Source organism: Hemiscyllium ocellatum, chromosome 17, assembly GCF_020745735.1.
Source record: "Hemiscyllium ocellatum isolate sHemOce1 chromosome 17, sHemOce1.pat.X.cur, whole genome shotgun sequence".
Classification (NCBI taxonomy): Eukaryota; Metazoa; Chordata; class Chondrichthyes; order Orectolobiformes; family Hemiscylliidae; genus Hemiscyllium; species Hemiscyllium ocellatum.
Window position 1 is genome coordinate 49866595 of NC_083417.1, and position 17002 is coordinate 49883596.

At 45.3% G+C, this 17002-nt stretch overlaps 1 protein-coding gene across 1 annotated transcript in view; it reads left to right on the forward strand.

Annotated features, from left to right (window-relative positions):
* Positions 1 to 593: 593 nt before the first annotated feature.
* slc6a2 (solute carrier family 6 member 2) overlaps positions 594 to 17002 on the forward strand; it is a 180699-nt gene continuing 164290 nt past the window's right edge. Inside the window, exons 1-2 of the mRNA XM_060838138.1 lie at positions 594 to 1285; positions 2292 to 2423. Of these exons, the coding sequence (XP_060694121.1) occupies positions 997 to 1285; positions 2292 to 2423 (421 nt within the window). The 5' untranslated portion in view covers positions 594 to 996. The remainder of the gene's footprint in view (positions 1286 to 2291; positions 2424 to 17002) is intronic.

Genomic DNA, 17002 nt, shown 5'->3' on the forward strand with positions numbered 1-17002 from the left:
CAAAGACTGGCCTGAACCTGCTCCGTGTGTCACTCTCTCTAATGTTGAAAGCAGAGCCAGTGAAGGCAGGTTTAACGCCGGCTGTGGGGCACGAAGGGACTCTTGTTAAAACTTCAACTGGAGCGGACCCAGGTCAGAGAGAGGATTCTCGCTCGCTGTCATTTCAAATGGGGCTAGATTTGGGTCGAAGTAGACTGCGGATGAACTAAACCTTTCCGTAGAAAAGTGAAACACTTCGAGCAGCCAGAGACCAAAAGATTTTTATGAGGTTTCTGGGAAATTAAGCCATAAATGACTTCCTACAGACAAAGATAACTCCAACTGGAGGTTGGACAAATAGGTGGCAGAGATGGCTACGCGTGGCTGTAGGTTTTTTTTGTAGAAACGTGAATTAGATTATTCCTGGCAAAGACCAGCAGGTTAAATCATGAGTGAGCGAGGGTTTTAGTTTGAACAGGGGGCGTTTATGGGCGGAGGGGAACACACAACATGCAGTCTGCAGGGATTGGACTCGCATTGAGGTGGGTTCAGGACATGCAGAAGTCAAGTGGTGGCACTGTTTGGCAAAAAAGACAGACTTCGGACCACGTGAAGCGAGTGGAGCCTGATTTAAAAGCTGTCGCCTCTCAGTATCTCTCAAACTTCGACCGCAAGCAAAAGACTTTCTTTGCTCCCGGGTCCCTGGATGGGAACCGCTTAGTCCGGGCCGTTGTCATTGTAAAGGAGCCACGGCCATAGATGAGCACGATGCCTCTCTTAAGTAATAAAGCAACTGTTTTCACGCTGTTTTCTGCCTGTACGGCCGGCTGCCACTAAGGAACTTGGAGCCTGGCTCCATCAGTAAGGAGCTGCCGGCGGGACTGTCATTGACGTGGAGGAGGGGGGCTTTCGTTCTGAGGGGAGGGGGCGGACTTGGTGGTGTTGCATGTGCGTGTTTTTTATTTTGGTTTCCCCCCCCACCTTCTCAGAGCATCCCCACGTTTTCTCCCGCGAGGAATGATGAATAAGCAAATCCTGCCTGATCGCAAGCTGGCATCTGTTGCTCCCATGAAGGAGTATAACAGAATGGACGCGAAGGACACGGAGTTGGTGCTGGTGAAGGAACACAATGGGCTACAGCACACCAACACTGCCATCAGCAGCAGCGCGCCCCCCTTCACAGCCGCTGAGCCAGACAGGGAGACCTGGGGCAAGAAGATCGACTTCCTACTCTCAGTCATCGGCTTTGCCGTGGACCTGGCGAATGTGTGGAGGTTCCCTTTTCTCTGTTACAAGAACGGAGGCGGTAAGTGAGACTTTCCAAGACCCCCTCCACCCAAACACACACACCGCCTTTGACATTGAAGGTTCGCACCGTCACTCCCTCTTTTTTTGTGGGGGGGGGGAGGGAGGGGGGATTGTCTTTAAAATTGAAATTCTTGTCATCTTCAAGTCAGCAGGGAATGCAGTAAATTGGAATAAAAAGGGCCATTGTAATTAAAAATAAGTGAATCTTAATGCACCTGGGAGCGAGTGCAGACACTGTGGGCCGGATGGCCTCCTTCTGCTCCTCTGTGGTTGAGGGAGTTCCTGACCCACAGGCTGTGGAGACCGCGGCGCAGTGGTAATGGCACTCCCTCTGGGTTAGAAGATCGAGACCCCAGCCCTACCTGGCCTAGAGGCGTGGAACACTAACCTTCAGAGCAAGTTGGTAGACATACCCAGGAGGCGTGTGCCCACCTCAATCCCCGGTTGATCGGCGTCTCCGCCGTGTCTTTCTGAACCTACGCATTCTCCTGAGTGATGTGTTCGCTGGGAAGGAGCGAGCTGATGGAATCTGGTCCTTTGGGGTTGCATAGAGAAACTGAATAGGTCCTGGCAGAGAGAAAGAACCTCTCTCTCTGTCTTCCCAGATCCTGTCAGACTTGTGTTTTTGTGTGTGTTTCAGGGTCCAGCACCCGCAGTTCTTTGTTTGAGATTACTTCGTAAAGGATTACTCCTTTTTTTTGGCCTTACTGATAAATGCCTCCTTGCAAATGCTGCGTTTTCCTCCGGTCCTGGGAATAGATGCCCGAATTTAACAGGAGCAGTTCTCTGGTGTACTGAGCAGGACAGGGAGGGCAAGGCGAACAATGGGAATCTCGGTCCATCTGATATTTCACTGAAATGATGGATTTAACTTTACTGAGCTCTTTTACAGCAGGTTTGACCCGGGCTCAACGGAGGTTAGTGCGCTTAGCAATCCCTGCTTTTAGAAACGCGCTCTTTCTCCCTCCTCGGCTCAGAAACTGTGTGCTCTTCCTGTTTTGTAGGTGCGTTCCTTATCCCCTACTTGTTTTTTCTGCTGATCGCCGGGATGCCTTTATTTTACATGGAGCTAGCACTGGGCCAGTACAACCGAGAGGGTGCAGCTACTGTCTGGAAAATCTGCCCCATCTTCAAAGGTGAGCACTTTATTTGTGCAGCGTGACTGCTACCGAAGTTAGTAAGATCACCGGCTGTGGGCGGGGGGCGGAACGATGCTCTTGGCGACACCGTCACACACAAAATTACACTCCGAGCTGCACATCCGTAGCTGAGGATAAAGGCCGGTGTTAATATCGGTCTGTGGCTGGCCACTAACTTTCTGATAATACCGGGCCGTGCGTTTCTTCAGAATAATGGCAGAGTGAAATGTTTCGCCAGGCTGACGATAAGTTGTCTCCATGCTACGGAATCTTTCAGTGGGCTCCTACTACTGGAACAGGAACACGCACTCCTGCCACCACCCCGCTCCCCCACCCTCACACACACACACACACAGAATAGTATGGTCGAGACTAGGCCGGCCACATCTCGAACTGGTATTACTTCTCTACTTCCTCACTCTGAGTTTACATCTTTGTTTTCAATTGAATTCACAACTTAAAAGTGTCAGAAATTAAAGGCAATTAATGGCCAGCCATTTGAAACTGCAGAAAGCACTGGCCATAGTGCAACCCTTTGCTATCAAACCCCTCACAACGTTGATCTCATTGATAAACAGGTCTAGAACTCATTGATCAGAAAAATAAAAACTGCAGGCAGGTATTCAATGATAGGCTTGAGCAAAATTCCTACAGCTGAAAATTTGGCTTGGCCCAGTTTACACGGCCTCCCTTCATGGAGCTGAGGTGATTATTGTTTAAAACTAAAATTCCATAATACACAGTCATTGTGGCTAGCCAGCAATTTGTTATCCATCTCTAATTGTCATAGAGACTGCTGTTGACACACCTTCTTGAACCACTGTAGTCCATCTGTGCAGGTACGCCAATAGAGATGTTAGGGCTTTGGATTTTTATTCAGTGAAAGATCACGTAGTGTTGAGTCAGAGGGGAATGTGCAGATGGCAGTTGTTCCTATGCACCTATTGCCCTTGTCCTTCTGTGTGGTAGAGGTCTAGAGTTTGGAAGGTGCTGTTGCAGGATCCTTGAGAGTTGCTGCAGTACATCTTCAGGATAGTAGCTCCAGCTGCTGCCATGTGTTGGTGGTGAAGGGAGTGAAATTTGAAGGTTGTGGATGGGATGCCAATCAAGCAAGCTGCTCTGTCACGTTTTTGAGGGATGTTGGAGCTGCGCTCATCCAGGCAAATGAGGAGTATTCAAACACACTGCTGATTTGTACATCGTAGATGGCTTGGAGGACTTGGGAATTGTTACTCGTTACAGAATTCCTATATCTTGCAGCTGCCTTTATATTGAATGGCAGAGCAGGCTGGAGAGGTTGAATTGCCTACTCCTGCTCCGATTTCTTCTACTTATTTTCATAGAATCCCTACAGTGTAGAAAAAGGCCCAACAGGTCCACTCAGTCCCACCCCCCTACCCTATCCCTGTAACCCTGCATTTCTCATGGCTAACCCACCTAATCCTGGACACTACGGGCAATTTAACATGGCTAATCCACCTAATCTGCACATCTTTGGACTGTGGGAGAAAACCAGAGCACCCAGCAGAAACCCACGCTGACACAGGGAGAACATGTAAACTCCACACACAGCCACCCAGTGGTGGAATCAAACTTGGGTCCTTGGCACTGTGAGGCAGCAGTGCTAACTATTGAGCCACTGTGCTGCCCTATATAGACATTAGTTTTAATATGGCAAGAAAAGTGCTGTTTCTGTTTAATGTAAATCACTAGGATATTGACAGTGGAAGACCCACTAATAGTTATGTCATTGAATGTAAAGAGGAGGTGGGACACTCTCATGTCGGAAATGGCATGAATGAATGTTAATTGCTGCCATCAGCCCAGGCCTAAATGTTGTCCAGAGCTTTCCATGTATTGGCAAGGTCTGGGCTGTTTTCTTTGGAGCAGAGAAGGTAGAAAGGGGATCTGACTGATGTATGCGATTATGAAGGGCATGGACAGGGTGAACAAGAAGCAGCTGCTCCCCTTGGTTGAAGGGCCAAAATAAAAGGCAGGAAGTTTAGAGGGAAGTTGAGGAAAAACCTTTCCTGCCAGAAGGTGATGGGCATAAGGAATGCACTGCCTGTGAGATTAGTTGAGCAGGGAGCCCTCACAACCCTTTAAAAAAAATAGAATGAGCACTTGAAGTGTCATAACACTCAAGCCTGGGGTCTCAGTATGCAGTAGGCAGTAGTATATTTTTTGGTGGTACAGACTTGATCAACTGAAGGGTCCGTTCTGTACTATATGATTCCGAGACTGTTCAGGACCTAGGTAGCCGTGATCGGTGCTGTGTATTGTGCGATCATCAGTGAACATACCCACTTCTTACCAGCTATGGGAAGGCAAGTAATTGAGGAAGCAGCTGAAGATGTTTGAACCTAGGATACTGCCATGAGAATATCCCACAACAATGTCCAAGGACTAAACTGTCCAACCACAGCCTTTATATTGAGTATGGCTCTAACCAGGGAAGAGTTCTCTTTCTTACACCCACTGACTTTAATTTTGCTTAGGCTCCTTGGTGCCTTATGCAGTCAATGCTGCTTAGATGCCAAGGACAAAGACTCTCGCTTTCTCTCTAGAATTCATGTCTTATTCATTGTTGGGTCAGGACTGTAGTGAAATCCTGTACTTCTGGTGTGGTCTTTGATAAACTGTGAACCTGGTGTCAGCGAACAGGTTATTGTGCTTCTGCTGCATCAGGCTCCATGCCTACTTTTTCCATCAGGACTTGCACCTACCTTCTGAGGATGCCTTCGCCCACCTCCAAATGGGCGGCACGGTGGCACAGTGGTTGGCACTGCTGCCTCACAGCGCCAGAGATCCGGGTTCAATTCCCGCCTCAGGCGACTGACTGTGTGTAGTTTTCACATTCTCCCCGTGTCTGCGTGGGTTTCCTATGGGTGCTCCGGTTTCCTTCCACAGTCCAAAAACGTGCAGGTTAGGTGAATTGCCCATAGTGTTAGGAGCAAGGGTAAATGTAGGGGAATGGGTCTGGGTGGGTGCACATCAGTGTGGACTTGTTGGGCCGAAGGGCCTGTTTCCACACTGTAAGTAATCTAATCTAATATACCCCATCCATTTGGACACATAAGGTGCTGGCCGTTACCCTCCCTCAATCTCCTCATTTTCAACTGCTGCTGAGACATTGACCGCCTCAAACTGTCCATTCCAACCTTTCACCCTTGCAACACACAGACCTCCACTCCCTCCACTCCAACCCCAACCTCACCATCAAGGTGGGGGTGGGGGAAGATGCTGTGGTAGTATGGCGCACAGATCTCTACACCACTGAAGCCAGGCGCTAACTCACAGACACCTCCTCCTACAGTCCCTTCAACCACAACCTCATCTCCCATTATTAGACCATCATCTCCCAACCATCCACAATCTCATCACCTCAGGGGATCTCCCATCCACAACCTCCAACCTTATAGCTCGGGAACTCTACACCATCTGGTTCTACCTCCTACCTAAAATTCCTAAACCAGACTGCCCTGGTTGACTCATCATCTCCGCCTGTTCCTGCCCAACCAAACATACCTGCATATTTTGACACCATTCTGTCCAATTGGTCCAGGATCTCCTCACTTACATTTGGGACACAACCCACGCCCTCCGCTGCCTCCAAGACATTTGATTCCCCAGCCATCATTACCTCATCTTCACCATTGACATCCAGTCCCTGTACACATCCATCTGCCATGATGAAGGCCTCCAAACCCTGCATTTCTTCCCCTCCTGCCGAACCAACCAATACCCTTCCACAGACATACTCATTCAATTGGCTGAACTGATTCTCACCTTCAACAATTTCTCCTTTGAATCTTCCCACTTCCTTCAGACCAAAGGGTAGCCATGTGCACCCACATGGCCCCCAGCTATGCCTGTCTCTTCGTCGGGTACTTGGAACAGTCCGTCTTCCACAGTTACACTGGCACCATTCCCCACCTTTTCCTCCGCAACATCGATGACGGTATTGGCACCACCTTGTGCTCCCACAGGACAGTTGAACAGTTCATCAACTTCATGAACGCCATTCACCCTGTCTTCAAGTTCAACTGGACTATTTCGGACACCTCCTTCCCCTTTCTGGACCTCTCTATCTCCATTTCAAGCAACCGACTCAACACAGACATCGAGTTCAAGCCCACTGACTCCCACAGCTATCTGGACTACATCTCCTTCCACCTCCCCTCCCGTAAAAAGGCTATCCTTTACTTCAAATTCCTCAGCCTCTGCCACATCTGCTTCCAGGAGAACCAATTCCACTCTAGAACATCGCAGATGGCCTGCTATTTCAAGGACTGCAATTTCCCTGCCCATGTGGTCAACAATGCCCTCCACTTCCCACACCTCTCCCCTTGAACCCCACTCCTCCAACTCCCCTGGTCCTCACTTCTACCCCAACAATCTTGGCATACAACATGTCATCCCCCATAATTTCCGCCACCTACAATCAGACCCCACCACCAGAGATATAGTTCCCTCTTCCACTCCTTTCAGCATTCTGCAGAGACCATTCCCTCTGTGACTCCCTTGTTAGGTCCATGCCCACCATGAAGCCACCCTCCACTCCTGCATCTTCTCTTGCCACCGCAAGAGGTGTAAAACTTGTGTCTACACCTAACCCCTTACCTTCATCCAAGGCCCGAAAGCATCCTTCCACGTCCAGCAGAGATTTTCCTGCACATCCAAAGACCTCATCTACTGTGTTCATTGCTCTTGATGTAATCTCCTCTACATTGGGGACACAGGATGCCAACTTTTGGAATGTTTCAGAGAACATTTCTGGGACACATGCACTAAGCAATCTCACTGCCCTGTGGCCGATCACTTCAACTCCCCCTCCCACTCTGCCAAGGACAGGCACGTCCTGGGCCTCCTCCACTGCCAATTCCTAGCCACCTGATGACTGGATGAAGAGCATCTCATCTTCCTTCTGGGGACCTTCCAACCACACAAAATCAATGTCAATTTCACCAGTTTCCTCATCTCTCCTCCCCCCATGTTTTCCCATAATCCCTCCCCTCACCCCTCCCCGCAATATTCCTGATGAAAGCTTATGCTCGAAACGTCGACTCTCTTGCTCCTCAGATGCTGTTTGACTGACTGTGCTTTTCCAGCGCCACACTTTCTGATTCAGCTTGTCCTAGAGCACAAGTCTTCAATATATTGTCAGAATGTTATCAGGACCCATAGCCTTTGCATCATTCAGCCATTTCTTAATATCATGTAGAGTGAATCAAATTAGTTAAAGACTGACATCTGAGTTGCTGAGGACCTCAGGAAGTGATTGGTATTCATCATGGGTGGCACAGTGGCTCTGTGGTTGGCACTGCTGCCTCACGGCACCAGGATCCCAGGTTCGATTCTAGCCTTGAGCGACTGTGCAAACTCCACACAGACATTCTCTCCGTGTCTGTGTGGGTTTTCTCCCGATGTTCCGGTTTCCTCCCACAGTCCAAAGCTGAGCAGGTCAGGTGAATTGGCCATGCTAAATTGCCCATAGTGCTAGGTGCATTATTCAGAGGGAAATGGGTAAGGGTGAGTTACTCTTTGGAGGGTCAGTATGGACTGGTTGGGCCAAAGGGCCTGTTTCCACAGTGTAGGGAATCTAATCTAAAAAAAAATCTAATTGACTTGACTGAATATGGTTACTAATGTTTCAGCCTTATCTTTCACACTGAAACATTGGGGTTCTCCCATCATTGAGAATATTGGTTAGCTGTCCTCCGCCAATGAGTTGTTTTATTGTTCACCACTATTCAGGACTGCAGATTATTAATCAGATCTGTTGGTTGTAGAGTCATTTAGCCTATTGCACATTGATTCTGCTGTTTCGCATGCAAGAAGTCCTGTGATGTAACCTCATCAGATTGACACTTCATATGTACCAATGCTGGTGCTGCTCCTGACATGCCCTCCTGTGCTCTTCATTGAATCAGGTTTGATAACTTGGCTTGAAAGTAGTAGTAGAGTGAGGGCCATGATGTCATAAATTAGAGCTCTGTTCTACTGTTGATGTTGGTCCACAGTGCCTCATTGGTACCCAGTCTTAACTTGTAGATCTGTGCAAATGCTATCCTATTTAGCACCATAGTAGAGACACACAAAATAATCAAGGCATACTCTGTGTGAAAATGGGACATTGTTTTCCCCAAGACCATGCAGTGTCCTCTCCTACCAATACTCTCATGGACAGGTACATTTTACAGGCAGATTGATGAGGACTAGTCTTTTTATAGTTCTCTCACCATCTTCTGCAGGCTTAGTCTAGAAAATTTGTCCTTCAGGAAGTGACTAGAGGAAATGCCACAATTGTTCCTCTCTCCACAGATGTTGCCAGACCAGCCGGGTTTCTCCAGCACTCTGTTTTATTTCACAACATTAACCTGTTGTCTCACTCTTTGAAATCTGTGATTACAAAGCAGAGTTCTGTTAAGCAATTTTATGCTGTCTTGACTGCTAATGTGGATTAAATTGTTTTAAATATAACACTAAATGAAATATAGATTTGGAAGTTAATAAAAATACTAAAGCCATATAAAGTTAATTGCACTTTGATAATAGATTTGAGAGATTTAGTTGGTTTCGACAATAGTTACTCTAAAACAATAATCACAGTTTGAATTAAATCTCTTGGGGTAATGCACACTCTTGCCTTTTGACTATTAGTAAAACAATTTCTTAGGAATATGGTATACAGTAGATAAATTTTAAACAGCCATTCAAAAATAACAGATAAAGCAGGTGTCTGATCCTTTCGCACAATCCCTTGCCTATTTCACAAATAACCAAAACACAAATTACCTCTGCAGATTTATGAGTTAGAATATAGAGTGATGGGTTATCAGGTTCATTTTTCTCATCAAGAAAATTGTTGGCATCAGTTGTAAGCTCCCAACTCAGATGTACATTCAAAGTGAAACCTTTTATCTGAAGTTAGGATGAGCAATCAGCCTTCTTGTTCTAGAGGTCATTTCCTTAAATCTTCCTGGCAAATTACCAGACATGAAGGGGTTAAATATTGGACAGGGGGAGAGACCAGTTGAAACCCAGGTCATATAAAACTGGATAAATGTTCATCTTATCACCCGCAGTCCAGTATTCTGAATCCAGAATTTGGAACTGATCTCTCCTCAGCATTCGGCTGGAATGTCACTCAGCATCTTGTGGCATACAGTTCAAACGCTATCACTCAGCCAAGAGCTTGATTCACAGTTCTTGTTTGAAGTGTTTAGCTTTACATCTAAAAATTCAAGTATACTTCTAGTGTAATTAGATGTGCTCAAAGCAGATAATGAAATTTGAAAGGTTGTTAATTTGGAGAGACATTCCTTCTGTTAGTAAGAAATGTATCCAATTATTTATCAACATGCATGTCCATCAGAGCAATGAAACCGTGGATATTTGGTCTGTGGAATGTTTTGAAATATTCAGGACTGCTACTTTTTTTTTATTAGGAATGTAAGTTACAAACCTAAATTTTAAGTACCACGTCTTAAATATATTATAGCTGGTTATCAAAATGAATCCTTCATTAAATGTTTGAACAAATTTTTCTAATCTCTAGAAACACTTTAGCTCATTGCTGAATATTTTACTCATAGTAAAATTTTCCGTTCCAGTATCTCCTGATACTTTGGAGGATAAATATAGGTTGCAGCACTGAGTAACAGCCTTGGGATTTCAAAACTGGCAAGATTCCTTTCAGATTGATAACTTACAGGGCAGAGTTTGCAGCCCTCTCCTTCCCCAATCAACATTTTGGCGTTAGACTCATTTTAATTTTGTGAAGAATTACTTTTTTCCCTGGTCCCCCTTTGGAGAGAATCCACTTGAATACATGAGGGCTGGGAACAGGAATAGGCCATCCAGCCCTTTAGTCTGTTCTGTCATTCAATAGAATCGTGCCTAATCTGCTTTTAACTCGATCTACCCCGGTGGCTCCATGTCTCTTAATGCCATTTTCTAACAAAGATTTACTGACCTCAGAATTAAAATTATTAATTAAAATAGAATTTATTGCATTTTGTGCAACAAAGATCCACACCTCTATGACGCTGTGTGAAAATGTGTTGCTTAATTCTTCTTTTTAACCTGGCTCTGATTTTGAAATAATGCCCCTTTGTCCTAGATGCCACAATATTTGAAAAAATATTGTCTGGCTAGTCTTTCAAATTCAAAAGTCATCAGTAAAATCATTTTACCGTCATTTATGTCCCAGAGAACATTAGTCTAGTTTATATGACCTTTCCTCCGGTGCTAACTCTGGGATACCTGAATTTTCATTGCATGCCTTCCAAAGACCATGCATCCCTTCTTGAATGTGAGGCTCAGTGTGTTCCAAGCTTTTGTACTGAAGCATCAAAACTGTCCCGCCTTTGTTTCTGGCCCTCTAGTTATAATGGCTTGCATGGCATTCGCCTTTTCATTAATTTTAAGCACTTGGTTAAAATATCTGTGAGTGGCATACCTACACCCCTTACTTAATTTTGGACCTCCACTGTTGCATTTCACCATTTACTTGTCACATTGCAGCTTAGATGGATGGTGCAGCCTTATTTTGGGGGTTGGGCATGGCACAATGTCCTAAGGCATTTAGTCAGCCATTTTGTTTGAACTAGCTGCTGTTCAAATATAAATGACAATGCCTGGCACACCATTTGCTTCCCGCAACGTTAGTTCCATAAGTGGTACTGCAGCCCAGTCCCAGACATGTTTCTTGCTCAGAATTCAGGCCATCCAGCTGTTAAAATCGCAGATACAGGTCATCATATTTGCTGTAGTAACTAATTTACGGTTGAAGTGTTGAATGGTTAAGGCATTGTATCTGGCCTCATCATTTTTGGACATGCAGCAAAAACATTAGGTAGAATTCTTGCGATCCAGTAAGCCCATGCTATAAAAATGCTGGTGAGGATAGCGTCACATCAACCATTATGCACTCCACAGAGAAGCAGCTTCTCAACATTCAATTTGTAGGCTCCCACATAAAAATAGCTAGACATTTATATCTGTCCATGGTATGGCTATGAATCGAGTGAGGATGTTCAAGAGGAAAAACGGGAGGAGATTAGGGAGAAAACTATTAGATTTCATAATTCCATTGCAATTCTTACATATTTCCATTTGCTATTTTTAATGTTTAAAGTTACAGATGCTGAAAACCACTCCATTGACTCTTTTTAAGAAAAAAAGTTTGATAGTAATAGGGGCTTTGGCATAAGACTGCCTTCAATCAATATGAATCGACATACATAGAATTATTCTAAATTTTCTTTTTATTAACAGCAGATAAATTTTAGCGAAACAGAATGTCTTACTGGGCATGGTCATACTGTCATAGAGTCATAGAAGTGTACAGCACGGGAACAGACCCTTCGGTCTAACTTGTCTATGCCAACCAGATATCCCAATTCAATCTAGTCCCACCTGCCAGTACCCATATCCCACCAAACCCTTCCTATTCATATGCCCATCCAGATGTCTATTAAATGTTGCAATTGTACGAGTCTCCACCACTTCCTCTGGCAGCTCATTCCATACACGTACCACCCTCTGCGTGAAAACGTTGCCCTTAGGTCTCTTTTATATCTTTCCCCTCTCACCCTAAACCTATGCCCTCTAGTTCTGCATTTCCCAACCCCAAGGGAAAGACTTTGTCTATTTCTCCTATCCCTGCCCCTTTTTAAGGTTACCCCTTAGCCTTCGACACTCCAGGGAAAACAGCCCCAGCCTGTTCAGCCTCAAATCCTCCAACATCCTTGTAAATCTTTTCTGAATCCTTTCAAGTTTCACAATATCTTTCCAATAGAAAGGAGACCAAAATTGCACGCAGTATTCCAAAATAGGCCTAACCAATGTCCTGTACAGCCACAACATGACCTCCCAACTCCTCTATTCAATACTCTGACCAATAAAGGAAAGCATACCAAATGCTTTCTTCACTATCCTAACTACCTGTGACTCTACTTTGAAGGAGCTGTGAACCTGCATTCCAAGGTCTCTTTGTTCAGCAACACTCCCTAGGACCTTACCATTAAGTGTATAAGTCGTGCTACGATTTGCTTTCCCAAAATGCAGCACCTCACATTTATCTAAATTAAATTCCATCTGCCACTCCTCAGTCCCTTGGCCCATCTGATCACGATCTGAGGTAATCTTCTTTGCTATCCACTACACCTCCAATTTTGGTGTCATCTGTAAACTTACTAACTATACATCTTATGTTCACATCCAAATCATAGAACATAGAACAATAAAGCGCAGTACAGGCCCTTCGGCCCTCGATGTTGCGCTGACCTGTGAGCTATTCTCAGCTCGTCCCCCTACACTATCCCAAAATCATCCATGTGCTTATTGTTTACATCTCCCTAATGTGGCTGAGTTGACTACATTAGCAGGTAGGCCATTCCACGCCCTTACCACTCTCTGCCTAAAGAACATTCCTCTGACATCTGACTTAAATCTATCACCCCTCAATTTGTAGTTATGCCCTCTCGTACAAGCTGACGTCATCATCCTAGGAAAAAGTATTTCACTGTCTACCCAATCTAATCCTCTGACCATCTTGTGTGTCTCTATCAAATCCCCCCTTAGCCTTCTTTCCAATGAGAACAGACCCAAGTCTCTCAGCCTTTCCTCATAAGACCTTCCCTCCAGACCAGGCAACATCCTGGTAAATCTCCTCTACAACCTTTCCAATGCTTCCACGTCCTTCCTGTAATGGTGCGACCAGAACGGTACACAATATTCCAAGTGTGGCCGCACCAGCGTTTTGGATAATAGCAGCATGATATTGCGGTTCCAGAACTCAATCCCTCTCCCAATGAAACCTAAAACACCATATGCCTTCTTCACAGCAGTATCCACCTGGGTGGCAACTTTCAGGTATGTACGCACATGAATTCCAAGATCCCTCTGCACATCCACGTGACCAAGAATCTTTCCATTGACTCAGTACTCTGCCTTCCTGTTATTCTTCCCAAAGTGCATCACCTCACGTTTAGCTGCATTGAACTCCATTTACCACCTCTCAGCCCAATTCTTCAGTTTATCCAAGTCCCCCTGCAACCTGGAACATTCTTCCACACTGTCCACTACTCCACTGACTTTAGTGTCATCTGCAAATTTACTAATCCATCCACCTATGCCTGCGTCTAAGTCATTTATAAAAATGATAAACAGCAGTGGTCCCAAAACAGATCCTTGTGGCACACCACTAGTAACTGGACTCCAGATTGAATATTTTCCATCAACCACCACTCGCTGCCTTCTTTCAGAAAGCCAGGTTCTAATCCAAACCACTAAATCACCCTCAATCCCATGCCTCTGCATTTACTCCAGCAACCTACCATGTGGAACCTTATCAAAGGCTTTACTGAAGTCCATGTATACCACATCAACTGCCCTACTCTCATCTACTTGCTTGGTTACCTTCTCAAAAAACTTAAGGAGGTTTGTGAGACACAACCTGCCCTTGAGGAAACCATGTCGACTATCTGAAATCAAATTGTTGCTTGCTAGATGATTATAAATATTATCTCTTATAATCCTTTCCCAGACCTTTCCTACAACAAAAGTAAGGCTCACTGGTCTATAAATACCTGGGTCATCTCTGCTGCCCTTCTTGAACAAGGACACAACATTTGCAATCCTCCAGTCCTCAGGTACTAAACCTGTAGACAATAATGACTCAAATATCCAAGCCAAAGGCTCTGCTATCTCCCCTCTAGCTTCCCAGAGAATCCTCGGATAAATCCCATCCAGCCCAGGGGACTTGTCTACTTTCAGTCCTTCTAGAATTGATGACACCTGTGCATAACAAACCTCGATTCTTTCTAGTCTAATAGCTCGTACATCATTCTTCTCCCTACAAATATTCTCCTTTTCCTGAGTGAACACCGATGAGAAATGTTCATTTAGCACCTCTCTGATCTCTGCAGGGTCCACACTCAACTTCCCATTTCTGTCTTTGACTGGCCTTATTCCTACCCTAATCATCCTTTTATTCCTCACATACCTATAGAAAGCTTTAGAGTTCTCCTTTATTTTATTTGCTAAAGGCTGCTAGTGTCCTCTCTTTGCTCTTCTTAACTCTCTCTTTAAATCCTTCCTAGCCGATCTGGAACTCTCCATCGCCACATCTGTACCATCTTGCCTCATCAACACATAAGCCTCCTCCTTCTTCTTAACAAGAGATGCAATTTCTGTAGTAAACCACAGTTCCCTTACCTTATCACTTCCTCCCTGCCTGACAGGCACATTCCTATCAAGGACACACAATATCTGTTCCTGAAACCAGCTCCACATTTCAATAGTCTGCATCCCCTGCATTTTGCTACCCCATTCTATGCATCCTAATTCTTGCCTAATTGCATTATTATTGCCCTTCCCCCATCAATAACTCTTGACCTGTGGCATGTATCTATTCCTTTCCATCGCTAAACTAAATGTAACTGAATTATGGTCACTCTCTCCAAAGTGCTCACCAACAAGTAAATCAAACACCTGGCCTGGTTCATTACCAAGCACCAGATCCAGTGTGGCCTCCCCTCTTGTCAGCCCTTCAACATCCTGTGTCAGGAAAACCTACTGCACACATTGGACAAAAACTGATCCATCCGACGCACTAGAGCTATAACATTTCCAGTCAATGTTGGGGAAGTTAAAGTCCCCCATGATGGCCACCCTGTTCCTTTCACTCCGACTCAATAAGTTTGCTAATCCTCTCTTGCACCTCCCTGGAACTCTGCGGAGACCTATAAAAAACTCCAAGCAGTGTGACCTCTCCTCTTCTGTTTCTAACCTCAGCCCACACTCTCTCAGTAGACAAGTCCTCATCAAAAATTCTCTCAGCCACCGTTATACTATCCTTGACTAACAAGGCCACACCTCCATCTCTTTTACCTCCTTGCCTGTTTTTAATGAAAGATCTAAATCCTGGAACCTGCAATGCTCATTCCTCACCCTGGTCTATCCATGTCTTCAAAATGGCCACAACATCGAAGTCCCAGGTACCTATCCATGCTGCAAGCTCACCTACTTTATTTCGGATACTTCTGGCGTTGAAGTAGACACATTTCAAACCAGTTTGCTGTACATTCCTGTGACCCTGAAATCCTGTCCCTGTCCTTCCTACTCTCATCTTCCTGTTCATTGTAGCTACACCTTCGGTTCCCAACCCCCTGCTGAGCTAGTTTAAACCCACCTGAATAGCACCAGCAAATTTCCCACCTAGGATATTAGTACCACTCTGGTTCAAGTGTAGACCGATTTGTTTGTACAAGTCCCACCTTCCCCAGAATGAGCCCCAACTATCCAAAAGCCTGAAATCCTCCCTCCTCCACCATCCTTGCAGCCACGTGTTTAGCTGATGTTAGATTAGATTACATTACATTACAGTGTGGAAACAGCCTTTTGGCCCAACAAGTCCACACCGACCCGCTGAAGCGCAACCCACCCATACCCCTATGTTTACCCTTTACCTAACACTACGGGCAATTTAGCATAGCCAATTCACCTGACCCGCACACCTTTGGACTGTGGGAGGAAACCGGAGCACCCAGAGAAAACCCACGCAGACACGGGGAGAACGTGCAAACTCCACACAGTCAGTCGCCTGAGGCGGGAATTGAACCCGGGTCTCAGGCGCTGTGAGGCAGCAGTGCTAACCACTGCGCCACCGTGCCGCCCACCAATCTTTCCCTATTCCTTGCCTCGCTACCATATGGCATGGATAACAAACCAGAGATAACAACTGTAGTTGTTCTAGCTCTCAGCTTTCACCGTAGCTCCCTGAAACCCTCCTTAAATCCCTTTCTCCCTATGTTACTGGTACCTACATGGACAACGACTTGAGGCTGGTCACCCTCTCCCTTCAGGACTCCAAAGATACGATCATTTATATAAATGATGAAAAGTAGTGGACGCAGCACTGACCCTTGTTGCACTCCACTGGTGACAGGCCTCCAGTCTGAAAAACAACCCTCCACCAGCACTCTCTGTCTTCTACCTTTGAGCCAGTTCTGTATCCAAATGGCTAGTTCACTCTGTATTCCATAAGATCTAACTTTACTAACCAGTCTCCCATAGGGAACCTTGTCGAATGTCATACTGAAGTACATATAGATCACGTTTACCATTCTGTCCTCATCAAGCCTCTTTTTTGCTTCTTCAAAAAACTCAATCAAGTTTGTGAGACATGATTTCCCATGCTAAAAGCCATGTTGACTATCCCTAATCAGTCCTTGCCTTTCCAAATACGTGTACATCATGTCCCTCAAGATTCCCTCCAACAACTTGCCCACCACTGACGTCAGGCTCACCGGTTATCGTTTCCTGGCTTGTCCTTACAACTATTCTTAAATATTAGCACCACATTAGCCAATCTCCAGTCTTCTGCACCTCACCTGTGACTATCGATGATACAAATATCTCAGCAAAAGGCCCAGCAATTACTTCCCTAGCTTCCTACAGAGTTCCTGAGATGCAGTTGATTAGGTCCTGGAGTAGTATCCACTTTTATGCATTTCAAGACATGCAGCACTTCCTACTCTGTAATTTGGACATTTTGCAAGATATCA